Source organism: Dendropsophus ebraccatus, chromosome 2 (genome assembly GCF_027789765.1).
Source record: "Dendropsophus ebraccatus isolate aDenEbr1 chromosome 2, aDenEbr1.pat, whole genome shotgun sequence".
NCBI lineage: Eukaryota > Metazoa > Chordata > Amphibia > Anura > Hylidae > Dendropsophus > Dendropsophus ebraccatus.
Genome location: NC_091455.1, coordinates 160,550,648 through 160,566,902, shown reverse-complemented (window position 1 = coordinate 160,566,902; position 16,255 = coordinate 160,550,648). Strand labels below are relative to the sequence as shown.

The window sequence follows — 16,255 nt, the reverse complement described above, 5'->3', positions numbered from 1 at the left end:
ACTGGCCGAGCGTACCTCACACATCATGTCATTTCTATTAATGGGTCTGTCTGGATTTCTCCTTTTAATGTAAAACTGACACAAAAATGTACTGGATGCTATCAAGATTTGTTTTGCCGAGGGACTGCATAAGAGAATGCAACAACATGTATATTTCTACACTAGATGTTTATGCTGCATTCATCTTTTTGTACAACATATATTAGCGGTTCTCAAGTTGAATAGAACAAGAAGCATGCTAACCTTTCACATCTTTTCTAGGTAATACCCAGCTGGCTTTACAGATCATTAAAAGAAACCAACTTCTGCCGTCTATTAAAATGATGTCAGATCTTCGAAAGAAACCGTTATTCCAGCCCATCCATCAGCCAATGCAGCCAATTCAGATGCCTGCATTTACCACTGTTCAGAGGAAATGATTCATGTCTTTCATAGGACTGTCAGATGACATGCTATGGACATCTACAAGTTCATCAATAAATGGCATATTGGACTTTTTCTGGCACATCGTGGCATTTTATTTGTAAGAAAAAAATCTCTGGAGTACAAGATTTGACCCATTCTGAGCCAATATGTCCATAGGGCTACAGTGTTTTTTTTTGTGTATGATGATTTATCATTCGTGGCAATAAAATCTTACACAAGATGCCTGCACATCTAAACATGTCTGCCGGCCTTAAGATAGGACAAGATCCTCTTATCTGAAAATGCTAGTAAAAAAACAATTAAATGAGGGTTTTCTATCATGCATAAATAGGTGTAAGGACAGGAGTACTAAATTTGGGAAGATAAATATTTCATGCTGAAGAATGGCAACTGTGCAGTTAAATCTCTACCTCATTCTTTTCTAATAGATACCATAGTTCCAACATATTCTAGTGTTGTACAGTAATGTTGCCAGTAGAGATCATAAACTCATACACATGAGAGACATGAGTAAGATGAAACCCAAGGCAACAGTGTCACCCTCAGAGCCACCAAGCTTCTCACTATAACTACACACACTATATAATATATAGTCCTTGAGCTTTGCCGCATGTGTCCTCATGTGACTGGAATTAAATGGATGGCATGTCGACATTCCACGCCTATAGCTTCTGTGAGGTAAACTATTATGGATCCTAACAGCCTTAAAACAACTTATGAAAGTTTTCAGATTATGAATGTTCATCTCTTTGCCCTTAATTATGGCTAATATAGCTTCTTCTGTAGCTCCCACTTGGTTTTTTTAGGGCCCTATTCCACGGGCCGAGCAGAGCCCGATCAACGATGTAACGAGCGCCGATCTGCTAGATCGCCGCTCATTTACTGGGCCTATTCCACGGCCCTATGATCGTTGAGTGAGGGATGCAGGGACATCATTACCGATGTCCTTGCAGCCCTTGCAGCATACATTACCTGTCAGGTCTTCTTCTCCGCTCTGTCTTCCTCCCCGGGTCCCGCGCACTCTGGCTTCAGAATGGCCTATCAGCTGACAGGTCACTCAGCCAATCACAGGCCGTAGCGGTCCCGGCCTGTGATTGGCTGAGCGCTCCGTTAGCTGACGGGCCATTCTGAAGTCAGAGCGTGCGGGACCCGGGGAGGACGGCAGAGCGGAGGAGAAGACCTGCTAGGTAATGTATGCTACGCTTCTCTAATTATCGGTCGCCTGCCCCGCACCGCTATTCCACCGTAGCGATGCGCAGTGGGGGAACGATGATTTTAGGACTGGCCCTGGATCATCGGCTGATCGTTCTCTCCATTCCACCGAGCGATAATCGGCCAAATTGTTTTTTCGTCACATATGACACTATATTAGTGGCAAAATTTGGTCACTACTTTGTGTGTTTTTTGTGAAAAACATCAAAATATCATGAAAAATTGAAAAAATTAGCATTTTATGAACTTTGAAATTCTCTGCTTCTAAAAAAAGAAAGTCGTATCACATAAATTAGTTACTAAGTCACATTACTGATATGTCCTCTTTATTCTGGCTTCATTTCATAAACATATTTTACTTTTTAGGGTGTAACGGGGCTTAGAAATTTATCAGCAAATTACCACATTTTCGTGAAAGTTTCCAAAACTGATTTTTTTTAGGGACCAGTTCTTTTTTTAAGTTGATTTAGGAGGTTTGTATACTGGAAACCCCCATAAGTGACCCCATTTTGGAAACTAGACACCTTAAAGAATTAATCTAAGGGTATAATGAGCATTTTAACCCTACAGGGGCTGGAGGAAAGTATTCACCATTGGGCCGTAAAAAAATTGAAAAATTTAAATTTTCCAATAATATATACGTTTAGATTAAAGTTTCTCATTTTCAAAAGGAACATAACAGAAAAAGCACCCCAAAATTTGTAACGCAGGTTCTCTTGAGTACTACGGTACCCCATATGTGGGCATAAACCACTGTATGGGCACACAGCAGGGCACAGAAGGAGGGGAGCGCCAATTAGCTTTTCCATTGCAGATTTTGCTGAAGAAGTTTCTGAGCGCCAGGTGCACTTGCAGAGCCCCTGTAGTGTCAGCAGAGAGAAAAAAAAAACATAAGTCACCCCATTTTGGAAAGTACACCCCTCAAAGAAATCATCTTGGGGTAGGATGAGCATTTTGACCCCACAGGTGTTAGAGGAAAGTATTCAAAATTAGACAGTAAAAATGAAAAACTCCAATTTTTCCAATAATATGTTCGTTTAGTTTGAAATTTCTCAATTTCACGAGGAACAAGAGAAAAAAAGTACCCCAAAATTTGTAACGCAGGTTCTCCGGAGTAAAAAGGTACCTCATATGTGGGCATAAACCACTGGAGGGCTCAGAAGGGAAGGAGCGCCAATTAGCTTTTTCAATGCAGATTTTGCTGAAGAAGTTTCTGAGCACCAGGTGCGTTTGCAGTGCCCCTGTAGTGCCAGCGGAGTAAAATCTCGCCATAAGTCACTCCATTTTGGAAAGTGCACCCCTCAAAGAATTCATCTTGGTGTGTGGTGAGCATTTTGACCCCACAGGTATTAGAGGAAAGTATTCAAAAGTAGACAGTAAAAATGAAAAACTCGAATTTTTCCAATAATATATTAGTTTGAAATTTCTCAATTTCACGAGGAACAAGAGAGAAAATCCACCCCAAAATCTGTAACGCAGGTTCTCCTGAATAGAACGGTACCCCATATGTGGGTATAAACCACTGTATGGGCACACAGGAGGGCTCAGAAGGAAAGGAGCGCCAATTAGCATTTTCCGTGCAGATTTTTCTGAAGAAGTTTCTGAGCGCCAGGTGCGTTTGCAGAGCCCCTGTAGTGTCTACAGAATACAACCCCCCAAAAGTCACCCCATTTCGGAAAGTACACCCCTCAAAGAATTCATCTTGGGGTAGGATGAGCATTTTGGCCCCACAGGTATTAGAGAAAAGTATTCAAAATTCAAAAATGAAAAACTTGAATTTTTCCAATAATATGTTGGTTTACTTTGAAATTTCTAAATTTCACAAGGAACAGGAGAAAAATGTACCCCAAAATCTGTAACGCAGGCTCTCCTGAGTACAACGGTACCCCATATGTGGGCATAAACCACTGTATGGGCACGCAGCAAGGCTCAGAAGGGAAGGAGCGCCAATTTGCTAGAGCAAAACCGCAGCTAGTAATAGTTATTAGAATAGCGCAGTTACTAAAATAAAATAAAAAAATTAGATTACAGGTAATGTGGGGTGGTTACGGACAGTCTGGGGTGGTTCCAGGTAATCTAGAGGTGGTTACGGGTAATCTGGGGTGGATACGGTCAACATGGGGTGGTCACAGGCAACCTACTGTGGTTACGGCAACCTGGGGTGGTTACGGGCAACGTGGGGTGGATATGGACAACCTGCTGTGGTTAACCACACCAGATTGTTTGTAACCACACCAGATTGTTTGTAGAGGCAACGTGCTGTGGTTACGGATAAACTGAAGGGCTAATAGGTAATCTGAGGTGGGTACCTGTAATCTGGCGTGGTTACGGGCAATCTGGAGGGGGTCACTGGCAATTTGGGGTGGTCAGAGGCAACCTGTGGTGGTTATGCGCAACCTGGGGTGATTACGGACAATCTGCAGGGGGTCACTGGCAACGTGCGGTGGTTACGGGCAACGTGTGGTGGTTACGTGTAATCTGGGGGGTTAGGGGTAATTTGGGAGTAAACTGCAATTATTACTATAATAAAAAGTGTGTGTTTTATTTTTTTGTATGTTTGTCAATTTTTGTACTTTATACATTAATTTTCACTGTATTACTATGATTACTGTGATATTTTCTATCACAGTAATCATAGTTCAGTGACAGAGACCAAATTAGTCTCTGTCACTTTATATTTTCAGAGCTGGCTGGTTGTGGAGCACATGCACACTTCATAACCAGCCAGGACGCCGAAGAGGAATGAGCTCCAGGATCAGGTAATGTATAAGGGGTAAGGGGGGGGGGGGGGGGGGGGGCGACTTGGGGGGTTGGGGGACATCACTTTTTATCCCCTGTCACCATTCATTCATGGAGCACATGGCACAAGCGATCAGCGGTATATAGTATATACCGCTGATCGCTTGTACCGGGACCCCACAGGGGGGGTCCCGATGACTGCCCCATGCTCTCCGCTACCTCCGGTGGTGGAGAGCGTGGGGTTTTCATTCATTTTTACAACACTATCACTGTGAACAGATATACTCTGATGGTGACGGCCATCTTGGATCTGATGGCTGCCGCGGGGAGGGGGGATAGTGATCGGGGCACTAGGGGGACTGGTCTGGGGTCTGATTTTACTTATTTCATCTCCCCCCACCGTGGATTCACGGTGGGGGGAGATGAAATATAGCAGCGGCACCGGCCCATTAGTGACCGCCGTTTCGGCGGGGCTGCAGTCAGATGAGAGCGAGATCGCTGTCCCTGCAGCAATCCCGTTCTCATCACAAAGCCCCCTCAAGTCAGGAACGTATATGTACATTCCTACTGCACGGGGCATGTGCAATAGGAACGTATATATACAGATTGCTGACGTGAAGGGGTTAAAATGGAAAATCGATTTTCAAAAAAAAAAATCTGTGGATGAGGACAGGAGGAAAGCGTGTTGGTAGCGGCCTCCAGGAACTGCAGGAGAGTGTGAGGAGGGAGAGCACCCAGCAGCGTCCTCTGGTCCCGCCGCTGACCCGCCCCCATTGCGGAATGAATACCCTCTCTCCCCTCCCGGACGCACATGAAGGTCTCTGGTGGAGGCCGCAGGGACTGCAGGATCGGGTGATGGTGTCGCTGTGGGTTCTGGGGAGCTGTACAGTGGCAGTAACCACAGGAAGGCTGTCACCCGATCTTGCAGCCTCCTCCAGAGACCGGTGACCTCCTTTTGTGGCCTCGAGGGGAGCACATGAGCCGGGGATGGGAGGAGAAGGTGTGCACCCGGGCAGAGGGGGAGGAGGGTATACCGGGTATGTGCCCGTCTTCCCCATGCTCTCCCCCCCCCCCCCCCCCCCCCTAGTCACCAAGGTTTCATGAGGCCCCATGACTCCTAGCTACACCACTGCCCCTCATCTGTTCCAGTACTACTACACCACTCATCTGTTCCTGTACTAACTACCCCTACTAAACCCCTCATCTATTCCTGTATTACTACACCTCTCATCTATACCTGTACTACCCCTACTACACCCCTCATCTGTTCATGTACTACTACTTTTATCTATACCTGTACTACTACAACCCTTATCCGCTATACCTCCACTACTACTCCCTACCTAGATAGAGGCATAAAGAAGAGGCACAGAGTGGCACATATTTGGCAAACCTACTTATATCGGGCACAGAGGGGGCTTGTCTACTACATGGAGGCACAGAGGGAGCACTGGTAACGTTGGAAGTAATATAGTTGTTGGCTGAAACATCATTAAGGGTAGCTTTACACGTACCATATCGCAGCAGATTTTATGTAAATAACTGAACACCACATCAGATCTGCTGCAGATCCTGTACATGTGAACGCACCCAAAAATAGTATCTGACACTGCACAGAGAAAAATGTTCTGTTTATTTAGCAAAAAATAAAATGGAGATTTAAATTGAGAACCATCCAAAAAAATCTTTAAAAAAAAATCAAGATTTTATTTTTTGACCATATCACCCAGCCCTATTTGAAACTAAATTCACATACATTAATGTAAAGGCTTAAGGTCCTTTTACTTGTAGCACTCTTTGGCCATCTGTAGCCCCAAACAAGCACCGTTCTCGCCTTTGCCTTTACACAATACAATTAAGTGGCCAGGCCACACAAACAATGACGCCATTTAAATACATTGCTATATAGGCCACACCGGTTTACACAGATATGTGGCCGGTAATTATAATTTATTGGGCTGCTTAAAAGATGCAATCAGCCACCAAGCAGGCACTTTCTCACTCCTCGGCTGATTGCTGACACTTATACATGGAATAATTATCAGCAATGAGCGTTGCTAGAAACAGCCCATCTAAAAGGGCCCTGTGTGTGTGTTTTCAGAGAAACTTAATGGTTTTGAATGAGTATCAAGCATCCCCAACCTTCCTCCCATGTCCCTACCCAGCCACCCCTTCAATTTTTCACTAATTCTAGTGCTGAAATCTTGTGCATGAGCTAGGTAGAGTGAGGATGGTCAGCAAAGGGGTTGTCATTGAAAGGTGCAGGGCTGTGAAAAGGGAGAAAGGTTGTGGGCACTTGTCATCTGGCCCTTGCTGTTCATTAGCATATATTTAAAGCTATAAAATTTCTCCAAACTACTTATTAATAAATGGATGATCATCTGCTTATAGTCAGGGGACCCAGTCATATAAAACAGACATGTTTCGCATACAGATTTTTTTTTTTTTCAATCTTTTACATAGTTTGAGACAAAACTAGAAGTGGATCCAGCAGGAAGGAGAAGTATAACTAATTCCTTTCCTGAAGTAAAAGGAATTTCTCATTTGATTTTAATCCATTTCTGCCTGACTCAAAAACTAGAAACTAGCAGCTTTGCACTTTAGTACTAAAGGCCAATCCTTCTAGGATCAAAGCGCTAAAGAAATTCCCACAGAAGACGGCAGAAACCTTTGTTGTCATGCTTGTTTTTCATAAACTGAGAACCACAGGTTAGGCAGTTGGTATATAGTATTAAAACTGTCTGCAAGATGGTCGCCATCTTGAAAGCTGCCATATTGGATCAAGTGCAAGTTTTATTTTCAGTGGTCTTATAGCATATTGGATTTGCATTATCTCTTGCGAGTTAAAAAGTTAAAGACACAAAGTTAAAGCAAGAACTTTCCCTGTGATGCACAGGTATATGAAATGTTCAATGTGTTGTCCATGTGCTAAAACATTCAGCTTAGGCTGAACACAAAGCAACTTTTATGTTTAGCACCATGGACAACACATTAAACACGTCAAATAGCTGTGCATCACAAGGGATATTCCTGTTGTAACTCTGTTGATAGATTTTTTTTAATCTCTCTCTTGGTTTAAAAAGTTGATTGTAGCCCTTGTCCGGAACATGGCTGTCATCTTTAAAGCCAACATGTTGCATCAAAGCCTAAACAATAGCCCCCCACCTTACTCATGACTTGCTGGGGTATTCAGATATGTCATTTTCTCTTTATTCTCTCAAATAAAAAGGTGTCCTGAGACTTACCCTGTATAGCTTTCCTAAAACAAAAACAAACTGCTTCAGTGTGAACCATGTGAGCATCAAGCTGCTTTTTTTCCCCCTGAAGAGTGCATTGCAGTCTAGTAACTCCCCACTAGGCTCAGTTCTTCCTCCGCTTACTTCCATAACAAGTAGTCACAAGTGTTGAAGAAACTTGCTGGAAGTTCAAGTTTGGCAACATTTGTCCAAACCCGGCATTTGACTACTGGCGTGTGGAGAAGTTGAGTGCTGCCAGAAAAACATGGGTTCAGCCTATGGTGATATACATGTTTTCCAAGACTCCCAAATTTTCTAGACACCGGGAGCCAAACCTTGCTGAACACAAACGTTCTCAATGTTTGCTCAATGCCAGTAGTCACTCACACACAGCTCCAGAAAACAAATAGTGCCATGTCTTTTCTTCTGCTATATCCCTCATATACTGTTTCATTCCCCAAGCCTAGGGAAAGGAGGTAAAATACACAGTTCTGTAAGTGGTTAAAGAGGTCATCCAGGATAAAACTAATTATAGGCTATCCATAGTTGATTGGGGTGCCAAATAGCTACACAGTTTACAGTCTGCTGTTTCCCATCCATTAAACCAAACGGAGGGCAAAGTGACCTGCTATTGGCCATCAGGTAAAGGGGATATATACCGATACCACATGCGCTGGGACATAGCCTTATGTTAAACAGAGCCCGTTTAATCACTGCAAATGCAGAGTAAACCCAGCCTAGGTGCAGTAAGTGATAAATCAATGACAAAACTTATATCACTATGACTGTAGAGTATTATCAGTGATACAGCTGCAGACTGTGTCCCTTTTACTGTATTTCCTATACTCTCCAGGTCTTATAGAAATAGCAGTAGAACTGCTAGCTCCTGGCTTATGTGGGTCTTTGGGCAACAAAGCCTTAGCTAGACCATTCTTCAGTGCAACTTGTGCTGAGGCAGAATAATTGTGGGTGAATCCTTCCAGAATAGCTGCCATGCTGGGCGGGATGTGGCTGCTGTAGAGGATGATGGCAGGGGGATGCTAAGTGTCCCTCCAGTGCCCTGTGTCCCTCAGCGTCCCCCAGCCATCATCCTCTCAAGCAGTCACCGCACAGCTCTGAGAGTCGGGTCGTGACATCACCATTTTATCCAGGAAGTTAAAGAGGATGTACCACCTGGTACATCCTCTTTAACCTGAACCCACGGATCAAACAGCGCCGGCATGGGGAAGCCGGTGCTGCGGCCGTTTTTCGGACCGAGGCCCCGTTCCCGTGCACGGCGCCGTTCTATGCACGGGGACCGGACGGTGCTCAAGCACTGGAGGTCGGCCCGTCCGCCCCCAGTGGGAGGGAATTCCCTCCCCTGTATGACGCAGCTCCGTTCATTCTAAAGGAGCCGCGTTATACAGGGGAGAGAATTCCCTCCCACTGGGGGCGGGCGGGCCGACCTCCAGTGCTTGAGCACCGGCCGATTCCCGTGCATAGAATGGCGCCGTGCACGGGAACGGGGCCGCGGTCTGAAAAACGGACCGCGGCACCGGCTTCCCCGTGCCGGCGCCGTTCAATAGGCTGGTTCAGGTTAAAGAGGATGTACCAGGTGGTACATCCACTTTAACCCCTTAAGGACAGAGCCTGAAATGGCCTTAATGACAGAGACAAATTTTATGAACTTGACCAGTGTCACTTTATTCATTAATAATTTCGGGATGCTTTTACCTATCTGGCTGATTCTGAGACTGTTTTCTCGTGACATATTGTACTTTACATTTCTGGTAAACTGGAGTCGATACTTATAACAAATCTTTATGAAAAAACCAAAATAACGTGAAAAATTGAGAAAAAATGCATTTTTCCAACTTTGAAACTTATTTGCTTATACAGAAAATAGTTATGCCACAAATTATACTATGTCTACTTTATGTTGGCGGCATTTATTAAACTATCTTTAATTTTTTTAGACAATAGAAAGCTTAAAACATAAGCAGCAAATTTCCAAATTTTCAGTAAAATTTAAAAATCTGATATTTTTAGGGACCTGTTCAGGTTTAAAGTGTATTTGAGGGGACTATATGTTAGAAAGCCCCACAAAGCACCCCATTTCCGAAACTGCACCCCCCAAACTCTGCAAAAGCACATCCAGAAAGTGTTTTAACCCTTTAGGGGGAGTCACAGAAATAAAAGCTAAGTGTGTAAGAAAAGTGTTTGAAAATTTTAATTTTCTGTGCAGAGATTTTATTGTAATCCAATATTTTTCATAATTATAAACCTATTACCAGAGAAATGCACCCCAATAATTATTGCCCCGTTTCTGCAGTTTATAGAAATACCCCATATGTGGCCCTATTGCGCTATTTGACGCAACCACAAGCCTCAGATACAAAGGAGCGCCTAGTGAATTTCAACGCCTCTGTTATACTTGGTCATTTTTGACTGTACCACTTCAGGTTGGCAGAGGCTCTGGGGTGCCAAAACCTAAAAAACACCCCTAAAAGGGACACCATTTAGAAAACTGCACCCCTCAAGGAATGTAACAAGGGTTGCGGTGAGCATCTGGACCCCACAGGTGCTTCACAGATTTTCCCAACAATATGGCGTGAAAAAAGAAAAAATTATTTTTTACACTAAAACATTGTTCTAGCCTTCAATTTTTCATTTTCACAAAGGGATAAAAGGAAAAAAAAAAACACAACATGTAGCGCAGTTTCTCCTGAGTACGGAAATACCCCACATGTGGACATAAAGTGCCAAGCGGGCGCAGCACGAGCCTCCAAGGGGAAGGAGTGCCAATTGGCTTTTGGAAGCTGGATTTCACTGGAATGGATTTCAAGGGCCACGTCGCATTTACAGAGCCCTTGTGCTGCCAAAACACTGGAAACCCCCCACAAGTGACCCCATTCTGAAAACTACACCCATCAAGGAATCTAACAAGGGGGGCAGTGAGCATATGGACCCCACTGGTGATGGGCACAAATGTGAAATAATGTGACGTGAAAGTGAAAATTTTCATTTTTTCACTTTCATGGCACAAATGTGCCTGTCATCAAGGGGGCCATATCCTCATTGAACCCCTTGTTAGATTCCTTGAGGGGTGTAGTTTCCAGAATGGGGTCACTTGTGGGAATTTACAGTGTTTTGGCAGCATGAGGGCTCTGTAAATGCGACATGGCGTTCATCATCCATTCTAGCCAAATCCAACCTCCAAAATCCAAATGGCGCTCCTTCCCTTCGGAGGCTTGCCCTGTGCCCACATGGCGCTTTATGTCCACATGTGGGGTATTTACGGACTCGGGGGAAATTGCTCTACACATTTTGTGTTTCTTTTTATCTTTTAGCCCCTTGTGAAAATGAAAAAATCATGACAAGATCAATGATTTAGAGTAAAATTTTTAAAAAAATTACACTAAATGTTGGTCTAGCCTTGATTTTTTCCATTTCCACAAGGGGTTAAAAAAGAAAATAAATGCAAAACGTGTAGGGTAATTTCCCCTGAGTACGAAAATACCCCACATGTGGACATAATGTGCCATATGGGCACAGGGCAAGCCACCAAAGGGACAGAGCGCCATTTAGAGGCTGGAATGGAGGATGGAGGCCATGTCACAATTACAAAGCTCCTGTGCGGCCAGGACAGTAGAAACCCCCCACAAGTAACCCTATTATGGAAACTACACCCCATAAGGAATCTAACAAGGGGTGAGGATATGGACCCCACTGGTGACGGGCACATATGTAGAACATCTGGTGTGAAAATAAAAAATACCATTTTTTTCATTTTCACGTCCCAAATGTGGCCGTCACCAGGGGGCCATATCCCCGCTGCCCCCCTTGTTAGATTCCTTATGGGGTGTAGTTTCCAGAATGTCACTTGTGGGGGGTTTCTACTGTCCTGGCCGCACAGAGGCTTTGTAATTGCATCATGGCATCCTCTAATGGGAATGGCGGCCATACATATTTAGCTGGGGAAAAGGGACAATTCAAATTTATTTGGGGGCATTAGGCCAATTATTAGTTTATAAGGTTGAAAAGGACAGGTGTCCATCAAATTCAACCTGTGTTGATCCAGAGGAAGGCAAAAAAAACCCTCGTGAGGCAGACGACAGTAGCTTCATCACAGGGGAAAAATTCCTGCCCGACTCCATAATCGCAATCAGAATAATCCCTGGATCAACGTGACCCGTGAAATAGGAATAAGGGACAGAATTTAGAAAATGTAGAACTCCGATGACGTGTGGTACGCCTTGAAGCGATCCAGTATGCAGAGGCCGGGGTGATCAGGACAGGTGGCACACTGGTAAATGGCGTTCTTCCTGATCCCCCTGTTACGCCACACTCTGCACTTCTTCTGGGGTCTCCTGTTTTCCAGTGTGGGGGACGTCACCTGGAAAATGTTGCCCTGGTGCGATACGGGGTCCTTTATATCCAGAAGCGCTGTGTCCGCTCCATGGCTGCTAAATATTAGGGCTCTATTACTGCGTCTGATATTTACGGATCGTGCCGCAAGCTACAGTAGCTCGGGCAGCGAGAGACCGGAAGAGGGGGAGCTGGTATAAAAGTCATCCCCGTACAGGTGGTGCCCTTAATCAGCAGTGGAAAGATCAGTTCCCGAACGATCTCCCCACTAACTCGGAGGATGGGGGGGGCATCTGGGGGCTGGATTCGGGTGTCCCTTCCTTCATACACTCTAAGGGTACGTGCACACTGCGGAATCACAACAGATAACCATTCACGCATTCCGCAGCTGGCACCCGCCGGCAGACTGATGCAGGCGTGTGTCTCCACATGTGTCATAGACTCCATTCTATGCACGTGCGGATTCCGCTCTCCGTCCAACGTATTCATTCTTTGGATGGATGATGGAATCCGCCCGTGCATAGAATGGAGTCTATGACACGGGTGGAGACATGCGCCCGCATCAGTCCGCCGGTGGGTGCCAGCTGCGGAATGTACAAAGGGTTATCCTTCGCCATTCCGCAGTGTGCACCTACCCTAAATCTGTAAGAGTACCCTGAGGTACGCTCACAGAGTTTGGAGAATTTCACGCCATACCATGATCTCTTATTGGGACTGTACTGGCAGAAAAGACGTGTCTGGGGGGGAGCGTACGCTACGCTACCCCCAGACACATCCCTGGATGATGAGGATGAATGGAGGAAAGAAGGATCCCCTCCATTCATCCTCACTGGCTGTTTCGGTGTCCGAGGCAATAATTACGTATGCGTCTGATACCGAAAACACGCCAGGGGGCCACTTTTATATGGAGATTGGTATATGGGGTATGTAGTGGTGTAGTGTCAAACTTTATCCAATGTAGTGTAGTGTAATGTAGTGTTTTTTACGTGTTTTTTACAGTAAGTATAAAAAAAAAAAAACCTACGCCAAAAATGGTGTTGCCGATAAATGCCGCACTTATGTGCGCCACTTATCAGCAGACCGTGGCAGTAGGATATAGAAAAAAAACACCCTACGCCAAAAAGGAGGAGTTGCTGATTAGCAGCGCACTTTCATGCAATGCTGATCAACACTCAGCGGCGATAGGGTGCGGAAAATAGAAAAGAAAAAAAAATTGGAAAAAATTTTTTTTTTTACTACATTCTGAACATCCCTATAGCTGCTGATAAGTGTATTACACATATCAGCCACTAGAGGGCAGCAGAACGCAAAATCCGGAAAAAGACGACGCTGGAGCCGAAAAAAGCCGAACGGGACGTCACGGAAGAAGCTGAAGACCCGACAAGAAGACGAGGACGCCGCTAACCCGGAAGACGCCGATCAGTACCCCGGGACAGGTGAGTAATGTACAAATACCTGCTCTGGACCCCTCAGCTACCTATTTATTACATTTGAGGACTTTGATCGCCGTGGCACCGGCCCGATCGCCGTGAACGGCCGGTGGCACCGTGACCACCATTACTTTTTACAGTAATGGCAGTCGGTGTCGTCCCCGCACAGCACCGACCGACATTTTTTCCGGGTCATCCGGTCACCGATGACCCGGAAAGGTGCCAATTGCCGCTATTGGGTGATCTGAATCGATCAGCCAATAGCAGCGATCGTCAGCACGGGGGGTGTTAACCACTCCCCGTGCCGAGAAGCTAAGATGGCCTGCTGTGATTTATAGCAGGCCATCAAACCGCGGGCGTTCATTTACGCCCTGTTGCGTTAAAGCCCAGGCAACGGGGGCGTAAGTGTACGCCCGATGTCGTTAAGGGGTTAAAGCGTAACTGTCATTTTTTTTTATTGCAGAAATCAGTAGTATAAGCTATTTTAAGAAACTCTGTAATAGGTTTTATCAGCCAAAAAAGCCTCCTTCTGTACTCAAGAAGCAATCTCCCAGCCTCCCCCCCCTGACTTCTTATCTGTGCATTATCAGGCAAACTCGTCTTCATTACAGAGAAGCCAGTGAAGTCGGGTTCTGCTCTCTCCATTCTATCCTTATGAAGGGGGGAGGGGCTGAGGGAGATGAGAGAGTAGGAAGAGGTGACATGAAGGTCAGCTGTTTGTAGACTCTCTGGGCACCTAAGACTCTGGATTCTGGGGTCAGAAAGGTCAGTGCTTATCTATGAACTTACTGAGAGAAGATTGCAGGGTGTTGTGCTTTGCAGGACTGCTCCGTGCTCAGTCACTCCTAACAGCCCCTCCCCTCTCCATAGCCACATAATGGACACAGAAATCGTGCTTCATTTGATGTGAGGGGGGAGGCTGGGAGATTGCTTTTTCAGTCCAGAAGGAAACTCTTTTAGTACATATAACCTATTACAGAGTTTCTTAAAATCGCTTGTACTATTGATATTTAATGTTTTCAAAAAAATGGCCCTGAAATGACAGTTACGCGTTAAGTCTTGATGCAGTAGTAAGTGCAGGAAAAAAAGCGCTTCATAAGCATTTCCTGTAATAAGTGTATATAAGTGATTTGTATAACTTTTAAGGGGCACTACAATACTTAAATAAAAATTTTCTTAAGCCCCTATTATACTCCCCGAACTTCACAGCAAGCGAGCGCCTACCTGTCAGATCAGCACTCACATCTTGTCCCCCCCTCTGGGAAAGGCTGCCTGGGTGACAGATCAACCAGGGAGCCCATAGGAGATAGCGGTGGTCTGCTGCCACGGCTCCAATTACATGAAGTGACAGCAGCAGATCTTTGCTATCGTGCACGTCGACTGATCAATGGCTTTTATTACACAAAGCAATTATCGCCCATAACGGCTGATAATCGCTTTGTGTAATAGGGCCTTAAGACTGATGTCCCTCCCTATGGCTATACAGTTGAAATACAAAATTACTTACTGGTAATTCACTTTCCACTAATCTTTCATGACAGCACAATGATTGGAGGTTGCTCCACTGGTGTCTGTAGGGACAGGATACAGAAGAGTATAAAAGCCCCTCCCCCAAGCACCTCCCCAGTGGTTTCCAAATTATTACTACAGAGTACAATTAGAAATAACCATATATATAGGGAGGGAATGCCCTGGTGCTGTCATGAAGGATTAGTGGAAAGTGAATTACCAGGAAGTAATTTTGTATTTCCACTGCATCCCCCTTCATGACAGCACCATGATTGGAGACATACCAAATTAGTAGCTCCTAGGGTGGGAAGAGAGGCTGTAGGACCTGGTGTCCAAAGGTGCAATCTCTATTAGTCAACTATTGCTTGAAGAAAACCTCAACTAACAGGACAGGATTTCCCCTCAATGGTCATAGAGACCAATCTGCACCTATTTGTCCTCTAGACATTAAAAGAACAGACAGTCATCTACCCCCCAAGAGTTAGAGACTTCTAAATAATGAAAAATTATAACATCCAAACAATTAAATCCCCTCTCTCCCTCCTTCCTGAGGATTTATAAGAGGAAGGGGGAATGATCTCCTGATTCTTGTGAAAAAACCACCACAACTTATGAATGATCATGACTGAAAATGACGTCTAGAACCTTTCAGAATGTGTTCTCGGTCTGAAAGGGCCCGGTATCCCCTATTCTCCTGGCAGATGTAATGGATGCCCTGTGATATAGATGCTTTAGTAATATTACTGAGGGTCTAGAGGTCAGTCCCTGGAGGACTGTAGGTAAAGCCAGGAAGGGAAGGTTACTTTACCTGTAGGGTAAATTATGGCTGATGTTTGAGGAACATCTGAATCTTCAAGTAATGTAAATTCAAGCTATATCTGGGTAATTTATATTGATTTACCACACTGAGATCTTTCTCCCCCTCTGGCCTTGTGTTATTTGTGTCATTTCCCATGAAATTCCTTAGTTTTTTATCAATTTTTGTAAATTATGTATATGTAAATAAAGGACTTTGTTATACTTCTAAATAATTGTGCAATTTTTTTCGGTTTTCTATATGGTTTTGTTGCACTGTATGTCGTTTAGGCAGGACTTTTTTTTACTTTTTTTTTGGGGGGGGGGGTTGCCTGTCTAATTTATATCTAGTTGATTATCTGCACCCCAGGAAGTAACTTCCTCAAATACTCTAAGCAGATGGAAGAGGTAGTTTTCTACATTTTTAGTGGAGGGGACTAAGACTCTGACAGATTTCTATTTAGCAGCGCCTCCCCCTCTTCATTAACCAGACTGCTGGTATTGAACCTCTGGATAGAGAACTAATCCCTTGCTCAGAAGACATCTCCTTACTGAGAAAAA

General features: G+C 44.6%; 1 protein-coding gene across 4 annotated transcripts in view; it reads left to right on the top strand.

Annotated features, from left to right (window-relative positions):
* Positions 1-646, top strand: part of CNOT10 (CCR4-NOT transcription complex subunit 10) — a 118,532-nt gene extending 117,886 nt beyond the window's left edge. For all 4 annotated transcript variants that reach the window (XM_069958623.1, XM_069958624.1, XM_069958621.1 and 1 more), the window contains exon 20: positions 262-646. In XM_069958623.1, the coding sequence (XP_069814724.1) occupies positions 262-419 (158 nt within the window). In that variant the 3' untranslated portion in view covers positions 420-646. The remainder of the gene's footprint in view (positions 1-261) is intronic.
* Positions 647-16,255: the final 15,609 nt, after the last annotated feature.